Raw genomic sequence first — 11241 nt, 5'->3', positions numbered from 1 at the left:
TTCAGAGCACTGTTTCGCGTACAACTCCAATGAGACTATGTGGCCGCTCAGGCTTTGACCTCTGTGTTCTCTCCAGCCGCCGGGTTTCTGCTGTAGTAAAAGTACTCACATCCCCACAGCTCTCCAAGGGCAGGAGTCTCGGGTGCCTTCTAAAAGGCAGTGTATATGCCTTTGATGCAGATGAACACGCAGGGATCATTACCTTCACAAAAAAGGGGGGGTACAGTTTTGTTTACCATATAACACCTTCCATTCACATTTTTATATCAAGGGAGGAAAAACAGTTACTTCTCATTATGAAAATCCCAACAATCTTAAAACACTAAAATGGGCCATTCAGTATGTTGAAAAAGAGTCAAGTCACATGTGAATTTGAGCCTGCACATAACTTTATTTATTTGGAATGCTACCTAAAAAGACTCTAATTTAGTCTTTTATTGATGGGTCTATAGCACTTACTCCTAACGATAGCAAAACTATTCAGTAATCCAGACAAATGAGTTGCATCCACTTTGCTTTTTAAAACGATTTTTTTTTTTTTTTTTTTTTTTTTTTAGGATAAAAGCAACAAGAGGCCTATGGCAAACAGGCTGGTTTCAAAACTTGAGCCATTTCCACTCCTTTCCTAGTTCAGTATGGAATTGGGCAAGCAGGAAATAATCTCGTATTTGATAGTAACCTCGCAAACCATTGCCCCAGCACATACTCTTCTTCCCCGGTTTGTGGTGTTATTTGTGTATCTAAGACTTATCCGCCTTCCAGATCCAGACTTAAAGGGCTGCAGATAATCGAAGGTGCTGGTCCATATTTTTATGTTTTGCTAAATTAGTTTGGAGGCTTCATTCACAAGTATCATAGTCCTTTTGGTTATTTTCCAAGTGAGTAAAATATTATTCCATACTTGTCAGTAGTACTACATCAGTATATAATGAGTTTTTTCCCTGCATTAACATGATCACTACCTCCACAGGACGTTAGCATATGTTTATCCTTCTTGCTGTTTCACTCTGCCATAGGGATGAATTTTATAAATTTTATAAATTCAGAAGTGAAAAGTTAATAAATAAAAAATATTGACACAGATTCACCACTTCTTATCACTAGCTCCAGGCTTGGAGAAATGTGAAGAGAATTGTGACTAGATTTTTCCATCACCACATTCAGTACCTAGCATAAAAAGAATCCTAAACTGTTTGATTCTGACTGAACTATTATTTTTCCCTTCAAAAACCAAGTTGACACAGGCCAGCAAGACTTCCAAAACTGCAGCTACAAAATGAATCTGCATCCTGAAAGCCAGATATGTCAATTGCAGTGAAGGAACATAGGAGTTCAGCTGCAATAATCAATTACCTGCTCAAGGAAGCTGGCACTGTGGATGGCTTCCTCCATGTGCTCCTCTTTTTTTATAATAATATTTATTAAAGATTTTCTTAATACAATAGCAAAAACATACAAAAAAACATATAATTTTTCAATATCCACATTTCCTTCACTTCATCGGACTTCCTCACAACTCTCATTCCTGCGTTCCAAATTTTCAAGCTTTACCCAGCAATTTATTACCTTGTTTCAATTCTTATATTATAATTTTCCAATATTGTATCCCTAATTTTAGATAATTTAGACCCCAACCTTAAAAGCTTAATTTTAACATAATATTTATCCAAAATTTATCTTTTCTTGTACTTACATTTATCTTCATATTCCTTTTACCTACCTTATTGGCGCCATATTGTTGCTAATCTTACATCTTTCTTAACCTTCATACAATTTACAGTGTTTTTGTAAATAGTCCTTAAATTTCTTCCAGTCCTCCTCCACAATCTCTTCTCCCAGGTCTCGGATTCTGCAAGTCATTTCCGCCAGTTCCATATAGTCTATCAGTTGCATCTGCCATTCTTCCAGTGTGGGCAAATCTTGGGTTTTCCAGTATTTGGCGACAAGTATCCTTGCTGCTGTTGTTGCATACTGTCAGAGCCACCCGTGGTCCCAGCTCACAAGAGACCCAAGTCCAATCCAGTTTATATACAAAAGTCTTTATTGAAGAACATTGCTGGTTTTACATTCCATCTCCGTGGCTCTACGTCTGTGACATCAGACCGCTGAAGTACCCTCTGAATCAGTACCGCCCCTGCACCAGTTTAAGAGTCTTGTGCTGGACCACCTCTTCCTCTCCTTCCTTTTCTGCAGGGTCTTTCTGCCCCCCTGGGCTCCCTCCCGTCGGGACTCCTCAGAGGCTGACTCCTCTGACGCCTGTTCCCCCCTCCTTCGCGCTTTGGGACCAGGCTCCTCCCCAGGACTCCCCTCACTTCCGCGCGCCTCCACATTTGAACTTGGCGCGCGTACGTTGCTCCTGACCTTCCCCTCGACCGCTACACTGCTCCCGGTACTACTCTCCGCCCCTTCCGGCAGGACGTCTTGCCCCGATCTCCTTCCCCTGTCTGCTTCCTGTTCTGCTCCCTCTGACACACTGGTAACTCCACCCCCTTCACTCCGTTCCGGCGGAGAAGCCGGCCCCGATCTCCAACTCCCACTGGGGGCTCTCCCTTCGCTCCCCTGCTCCTGACTGCTTCCCCCTTTGGCTCCCCTTGGCCTGACCAGGGGGGCTTCCTTTTGGGAATCCTCTGACTCACTGGACAAACTCATGGACGACCTTTGGTCATTGTCATCCTCTTCCTCGTCGCTCTGGGATTCTTCCCCCTCGCTCTCTGTCTCCTCCCTCATCTGCTCTTCTCTCCCTGAACCCCTGACACATACATAAAAAATGTTCAGTCTTTCTTTAACACCCTCTGGCCGACAATGCCTAAAAGAAAGGCCTCTGGTTTCTTAGAGAAGGTATACTTAAATACCTTTTTCAGCTCATTATATATCATTTCCCAGAAAGCCTTAACTCTAAGTCAGGTCCACCAGAGGTGAAAGAACGTTCCTTCAGTTTCTTTACATTTCCAACATTTATTATCTGACAAATGGTATATTTTTGCGAGCTTGACTGGGGTCATGTACCACCTATATATCATTTTCATAATATTTTCTTTCAAGGCATTACATGCCGTGAATCTCAGGCCGGTGGTCCATAACCTCTCCCAGTCAGCAAACATGATATTATACCCTATGTTTGACCGTTTCATCTTGTGTGTTCCATTTTAGCAGCAAGTTATACATTCTTGAGAGTATCTTAGTCCTGGGTTCTAACAGTTCCATTTCTAACTTTGATTTTTCCACCTGGAATCCTATCTTTTTGTCCAACTTAAAAACTTCTTTAATCTGAGCATAATGTAACCAATCTCGCACTTTATCTTTTAGTTTCTCCAAACTCTGCAACCTCCAGTTATCTCTATCTTTTTCTATTATTTCCCAATATTTCGGCCATTTGGCCTCCATATTGAGTCTTTTCGGGGCCTTGGCTTCCATTGGTGATAACCACCTTGGGGTCTTATTTTTCAGTAAGTCTTTATATTTTATCCAGACATTGAACACTGCTTTCCTGACAATATGGTTCTTGAAAGCCTTATGAATCTTAGCCTTGTCATACCACAAATATGCATGCCATCCAAAAGCATTGTTAAATCCTTCCAAGTCTAAAACATCAGTGTTTTCAAGAAGCAGCCAGTCTTTCAACCAGCAGAAAGCTGCTGATTCATAGTACAACTTTAAGTCTGGCAGGGCAAAGCCCCCTCTTTCTTTAGCATCAGTTAGTATCTTAAACTTAATTCTGGGCTTTTTGCCCTGCCAGACAAATTTAGAGATATCTCTCTGCCACCTCCCAAAACACTCCATTTTATCCACAATCTGTAAAGTCTGAAACAAAAACAACATTTTTGGCAATACATTCATCTTTATAGCAGCAATACGTCCTGACAAGGAAAGTTTCAATCTTGACCAAACTTCTAAATCCCTTTTAATTTCAGACTAGCATTTTTCATAGTTATCCTTAAATAAACTCATATTCTTCGCTGTTATGTTTACCCCTAGGTATCTTACTTTTTAAACCACGTTTAGCTCTGTCTCTTTCTGAAACCTTTCTGATTCTAAAGGTGTCAAATTTTTTTCCAAAACCTTGGTTTTCTGCTTGTTAAGTTTAAATCCCGCCACCCGACCAAACTCATAAATCAATTGCAATACCCTTTTTGTACTAGACTCTGGCTCCTGTAGAGTCAATACTAGGTCATCTGCAAATGCTTTAAGTTTATACTGTTTCGCTCCGACCTGAATTCCTTCCACCAACCGGTCTCCTCTAATCATATTCAAGATCACTTCCAGAACCGAAATAAATAGCAAAGGGGAAATAGGGCAACCTTGTCGTGTTCCTTTTTCAATTTTGAACTCTTCCGTGACCACATTGTTCACTATGAAGTTAGCCTTTTGTTCCAAATAAATTGCCTCTATCCCATTCTCAAACCCCCGTCCCACTCCCATCCCTTCCAAATTTTTCTTCATAAACTTCCATGAGATGTTATCAAAGGCCTCCTCCACATCTATAAATATCAACACTGCTTTTGTATTGATATTTGTTTGCAAAAGTTCCAAAATGTCAATAATATTCCTTGTATTGGCAAACAAATGTCTACCTGGGAGAAAGCCTGCCTGGTCCTTGTGAATTACTTCATTTAACACTTTTTTAAATCTACTTGCTAAAATGTCTGCAAATATTTTGTAATCCACATTTAGGAGGGAGATGGGGCGGTAGTTCTTAAGTTGTGTCTTTTCGGTTTCTAGTTTGGGTATCAATGTGATGAAAGCTTCTTTCCACGACTCCGGTGCCTTCTTCCCCTCCATAATTTCATTGCAAACCTCCACTAATGGATGTATCAAATAGTCTTTCAATGTCTTATAATATTTGGAGGTGAGCCCATCTGGCCCTGGAGATTTGCCCAGTTGCATGTTCTGAATGGCTTCTTCAATCTCTTGTTGTGTTATTTTATAGTTCAGGATTGTTCTATTTTCCTGAGACAGCCTTGGTAAACAATTCTTCCTTAAAAATTGTTCTATCTCCATCTCGTTTTGCGGCCCTTGTGTATATAATTGCTTAAAATATCTCTGGAAACACTTTCTAATCTCCACTGGGTTCTGAATATTTCTTCCTTCAATCTCTAAATTTGTAACCGTATTCAATTTTTGTCTCTTTTTCAGCTGCCATGCTAGCAGCTTTCCACATTTGTTTGCCGATTCAAAAGATCTTTGTTTCATTAACTTAACTTTCCATTCCACTTCCTGATTTATCAATTTTGAATATTGTGTTTGGTGAAGTTTAATTTCTCTTAGAATCTCCTTTGACTTCAGTCTCGATCTTAACTTCTTCTCACATTCTTTAATTTTCTCCAAAATCTTATCTTTTTTCTCATTCTGTGCTCTTTTCTTTATAGTGTTCTGTTGTATCAGAAACCCCCTCATAACCGCTTTACTTGCGTCCCAGACAGTTCTTTTTTCCACCATAGTGTTCAAATTTATCTCAAAATAGTCCTTCAAAGCTTTTTGGGCCTTTTTGATAATCTCCTGATCTCTAAACAAATTGTCATTCATCTTCCATCTGAAGGAGCCGGTTGGAGTTAGTCTCATGTCCATCTTTACGGCGTTATGGTTGGAGCAGGTCTTTGGGCAGATTTCCACTTTTTTTATCTTGGGTGCCAGGCCTCTAGTTATCCATATTTGGTCGATTCTTGTCCATGTCAGTTGGGCTTCAGAAAAGAATGTTCCTTCTCTTCCTAGGGGGTTCTTTGTTCTCCAAATGTCAATCAAGTCCATATTGTCAGTCAGTTCAAAAAATGTTTTAGGTAGTCTGCCGTCTTTTGTCACGTTTTGGCTGTGTGACTTATCCATGTTGGTCGATGCCACCCCATTCATGTCTCCCATCATGATGATGTTGTCATAATTCATATAGTCCAGCATTATCTCATGCAACTTCTTGTAGAATTCCGATTTTCCCTCATTTGGCGCATAAATTCCTAATATCAAAAACTTTTCTCCTTGATTTTGAATCTCAATTGCCAAAATTCTTCCTTGCTCATCTTTAAATAAGAGTTTTGGTGACAGGCTCTCTTTTGCATATATCACCACACCTCTTTTCTTGACTCGGTCCGAAGAGATAAATTCTTGGCCTAATCTTTTGTTTATTAACACTTTTCTATGGAGCCTGGTCACATGTGTTTCTTGCAAGCAAATAATGTCCAATTGTTCTTTTTTCAATATATGAAATATCCTTCTCCTTTTCTCCGGAGAGTTGGTGCCATTAATGTTCCAGCTCAGAAGTTGCAGAGACATCCTGGACAAATCTGTTATTGCTCTAGTGGTGGTATCTTTTTTTCCTGGTCTTCAGACCCCGAAGGTGTAGGTGTAGGTGCAGGCGATGGTCCAGCCCCTGAAGGTCTTTTGATCCCTTTCTGAAGGTCCTCTCCGTAGGTACTCAAAAAAATTTCTTTGTCCTCAGCTGTTTTAATTTTCACTTTCTTCCCTCTGAATGTAAAAGATAATCATTGGGGAAATTCCCACCTAAAAACAATTGAATTGCTCCTCAGCAGTCTTACTAGCTCAGTGTAGGTGGATCTAAGGTCCAGAAGTTGTTTTGGAATATCTTTGTAAATCTCTGCTCTTTTATCCAAAATTTCAAGTGACTTTTCGTAGTGTAGTCCTAGTATTTTGTCCCTTTCCTCCTTGGATCTCAAAGTAATCAAACAGTCTCTGGGCTTGTCTTTCCTTGTTAATTTTCCAAGTCTAAAAGCAGTCACAATTTTAAAATCTTTTTCTTCCTCCAAAGGCCAGAACTTGGAAAATTCCTTTGTCAAAAACTCAATTAAGTTCCCTTGTTCAGGTTCCAGTTCTGGTATAAACCTCAATCTCAAGTTATTATCCCGAGCCCGTAGTTCAATCATAGACAGATAGGCCTGCTGTTCTCCAACCTGCTTGTGCAATGGTCTTACCTCCTGCTTCAGTTCTTCAGTTTTTTGAATAGCTTCCTCTGCCAATTTCCGATTTTCTGCGGTGGATTCAAATAATTTGCCAATTGATTGTGCTTTCAAAGTAACTTGTTCAGTTAATTTATTAACACTGGCTGTATTTTTATCAATCTTTGCCATTTGCTCATCCGCTTTTTTGTCTAAAGCTTCCAGTTTCTCAAATATTTTGTCTAATACTGAAGCAGATCCACCTGCTGCCATATCCTCTAACAAGGGTTGCTCAGCTTCTTCTTCTAATTCCAAAACAGCAGGGACAGATGATCTGCGCGGCTGTGAGGTTAAAGTCAGAGTTGTTTGCTTTGTTTTCGCTTTAGCCGCTCTTGTTGATCTCCCAGTGCCACTCATTCCAATTCTGTCTACTAGTCAAGGTCAGACTGAGTATGTTCCCATGAGAATCCACAAGCCTATAGGGTAAACAACCAAATAGAAGGAGAGGGAAAAGAAAGCAAAGTCACATGCAGTTGTAAATCCAAAATCCTCTAGAGGGAGCCCAATTATGTTTTGAGGGAGGAAATCAAATTTTTAAAGTCAATTATTTAGAACTCCAAACTTTTCCAGATTCCAAAACTTCAAAAACAATGTCCATACAGCCTTTAAATTCCAAAGAACCTTCAGTTTCCCTGTATTTAGCAGAATTGGTCTCAAAGCATAACAATGTCTCAGCAAGTGCGAGGTAAAATGATTCAATGTAACAGTTCCACTAGCACTCAGCTTGTAACAGCACAAAGCAACAAAGTGTCAAAGTTTGCAATCTGACAGTTCAGTTAAATAGGCAGTCCGACTGCCTGGGTTTCTCTGTAAATTTGTAAATCCAGCAGAAAAGGTAAAGTTCATATTGCGAAATAAATCATTTAAAGAGTTAAATCCTAAAGACAGCTCCAATAGATGTAAAGATTTATTGCCTTTTAGCGCCTCTTCAAAGGCTCCAAACATCAAAGTCCTTTGCTTTAAGTCCTAAGCAGTGACAAGAGACAGACTTCCTGGTTGCGTCTCTCGCTTTTAGCCGAATTAGCAGTAATTTAGCCTCCAAATCTTTCTTTCTTTTCTTACTCACGAGTTGTTGTTTCAAATCGGATGTTCCCAGGAAAAGAGGACAGCGCTCGCCGACAGCAGCTACGCGGCTTCACTCCACAGAAAGAGCGATCGACTCACAGCACCGCACCAGCCCTTCCACGTTCCGAGACCTCTTACGGGGTCTCTTCTGCGTTTCGGGGGGCGCTTCTGGTGCCCGCCGAGTCCCGCGGCCACAGGCTCTCGCTGCCTGTGGTTTTCCGACGTGAGTCTCCGCTTCGCCGTAGCGGACGACCCTTTTCTGCGGAGCTCCCTCTTCGCAATTAGAAGAGGGCAGCCATTGTCGGACGCGCCGCCTCCGGAAGTCCTCCTCCATGTGCTCCTCATCTGATTTTAAAACACATTTTATGTCTTCCACTAGTTCGTGTATGTCAGGGGTCATGGTGCAGGATGACTGCTCTAGAAACCTTGCCACGAGCAGTTTAGTATCCATGTAGGATTTGTAGTCTATCAAAGACCAAGGCCGTGAGCGCAAGGCCTTTGCTCTCAGACTCTTTCGCAAAGTGACAGTAGCTAGTTCTGGTTTTAATTCTGTTTGGGTAGCAGCTTCACAACTCAGCACTGGACCTGAAAAGAAAAAGGAAATGCTTCTGGGTAGCATATACGTAGGCTTGCATCCAGCACTTCGAATTGTGCACAACAGAGCATGTGATGTTTGCCAAACCCTCCTACCTCCCAAAAGAATAAGGCAGATCAGCTGTCTTTAGCTATAAAAAAGGGAACCTGATAATCATAGGTCTTACAAAAGTGTAGAGTCAATCAGTATTAAGGATATATATATTTCAGAGAAGTATATGTTTTTATTATGACTTACTATGGTCATCCACACTCAACCATACTACTTGCAACTTGCACAATATTGCCTTTGATTGCATGATAGCAGTCTTGACTGCTTACTAGATGCAGAAAACTTAGTTGGCGTGAAATTTAATGGTGGCTTCAAATAATTCTAAATATTAGTATTGTATAGAATAGGCATACAACAGACTGGAACAGATGCTTAAGAAGGTATTAGTATTTTCTAACTCTGTTCCAGAAACTTGATCTGGCTTTGGCCCCAAAAGACTTCAGTTCAAATCCTGTATTTGCCAAAAATTCATTGGATGGGCTTTAACTTTGCCACTAGACCGGCAACTCATAACCAGAAAATAAGATGGTAAAACTGTTTGTGATAGTACTGCTATAAGGCGACCCCTATTTTTTTGAACCCAAAATTAAGAAATCAGTATTTTAAACATCAAACAGAACACATTTGAGCTTTTTGGGGGGAGGTCACCCCAAGTTGTTTTTTGAGGGAAGTTCCTGAGCTTTTATATTTATTTATTTATTTATTTATTTTGCAGCAGTTGGCCCAAGTTAGGTGTAAAGGGAATTGGGGTTGCTCGTGCGTAAGTGGCCGCTGCTCTAGGCAACGTTGTCAGGCTAAACCTTTCCCTGGCTGGACAGCCCTTTCTCCGTGGCTGTGTCAGTCACTGGCAGAATCCGTCAGTGGGCGTTTCCTGAACTTCTTCCAGCATAAAAGCTCTTTGACACCAAGTCTCCGCCTATCCTCCCTGCGCGGAAGTTTTCTGCGCAGAGTGGGCGTGGCCAGCGGAGGTCCTGGGCTCTCCCCGCTGGTCTCTGTGGAAGAGTCTTGGAGCCATCTCTCCGAAGTCCTTCCCTGCTCCCCTTTCTTCCTGGTGTCACGCTGATCTCCTTCTTCCGAGGAAGTGTTCCCTCTCTCCCTACTGGGTCCTTCTCCTGCATCGCTAGGGAGCCATACCTCCACTCTGGGCTCCGATGGCAGTTCCCTGACATTAGGGTTGCCATATTTCTACAGTATCTGAATGGTAAAGTGCAAATACAGTCCTAACACTTCATCTACTATTTGTAGTAGTATGCAAAATGACATCCCTGAAGATGTATTTTACAAAATTGTTGCTAGGATTAAGAAACTACTAAGGAATACACACTAACAAGACAGACAGACACACAATTTGTACATTAGTTAACTTGCTCCTCCAAGGCATCAGTCCAATTACAGATCAAAAAGTCTTAAATGCAAATACAGTGGTACCTCAGGTTAAATACTTAATTCGTTCCGGAGGTCCGTTCTTAACCTGAAACTGTTCTTAACCTGAAGCACCACTTTAGCTAATGGGGCCTCCTGCTGCCACCGCGCCACCGGAGCACGATTTCTGTTCTCATCCTGAAGCAAAGTTCTTAACCTGAAGCACTATTTCTGGGTTAGCAGAGTGTGTAACCTGAAGCATATGTAACCTGAAGCATATGTAAGCTAAGGTACCACTGCAGACCTCTTTTATTTTGCAGCCTGAAATGGCTGCTTACCTGGCTCTTGGGTGGGCAGCAGTTCCGGCCTAGCACGGCTTCCCCTCTTCCACCAGGGGGACAAAAAACCTATTTGTCATGACTGGCAACTGGGACCTCCTTTGCCACTGTGGATGGCAGGATAACCTGCTAACACCAAAATTTGAACTGCCCAATTGGGCAAAAACAGGGTCAGAGTCTAGGTCTTCACTCCCGTCCACTGGCTGAAAATAAAAGTGAGTGGGTCCACAAATGAAAGCTATAGTAAATTTCCTTAGGGGAAAACCCCAGTCACCTCTTGGTGGAAATCCATGCAGCACAGGATCACTTTTTGATCGTTTCCTGAGAGGCTTGAGGACTGTCTTGGAGGTTCCTGCAGGGACTAAACTGGCATCCGGATGCAAGGTGGTCTCTCTAGTTATAGAATTACGTTCATCACCACCTACTGCAAAAACAAAGTAACAACTCAGAAGGGAAAAGAAAATCAGTTAGAATACGCTTGCATGTAATGAAGTGTGTAGAAAAAAAAGATCCTCGGGACATGTATTAATATTTATTTCAAACAGATTTCTATGACTATTTCTAAATCAAATATTGGCTCCCAAGCAATTATTATTTTTAAAAAACTATGTATTACTCACACTAAGTTATTTGTAAAAGAGAAAAAATACTCCTTGTCACAGGTAGCACCAACAGGGCATTCTAGAGCAACATCCAAAAACATTTTTACTGTGTGTGTGTGTCACATCTGGCAAAATTATGTTCACATTACTCAAGGAACCAAAGTTTAAGCAAAACATCTTAGAAATGTTAGGGCATTATTCAGTCATTTCATGAAACAGCTGGTACCATAGGTGACAACGTTCACATCTACAGAACAAAAGGCTTACTAGATACATTCTTATCATGT

The 11241-nt window shown here is 41.2% G+C and overlaps 1 protein-coding gene across 1 annotated transcript in view; it reads right to left on the bottom strand.

Moving 5' to 3' along the window:
• Nucleotides 1-6432: 6432 nt before the first annotated feature.
• Nucleotides 6433-11241, bottom strand: part of ENTREP1 (endosomal transmembrane epsin interactor 1) — a gene marked incomplete at both ends in the record, with an annotated part of 53043 nt that continues 48234 nt past the window's right edge. Inside the window, 4 exon segments of the mRNA XM_081929473.1 lie at nt 6433-6453; nt 6918-7223; nt 8260-8591; nt 10627-10776. Coding sequence (XP_081785599.1) covers nt 6433-6453; nt 6918-7223; nt 8260-8591; nt 10627-10776 — 809 coding nt within the window.

Source organism: Podarcis melisellensis (assembly GCF_964234715.1).
Source record: "Podarcis melisellensis genome assembly, chromosome: 11".
Lineage (NCBI taxonomy): Eukaryota > Metazoa > Chordata > Lepidosauria > Squamata > Lacertidae > Podarcis > Podarcis melisellensis.
This window is presented reverse-complemented; position numbering and strand designations above follow the sequence as displayed.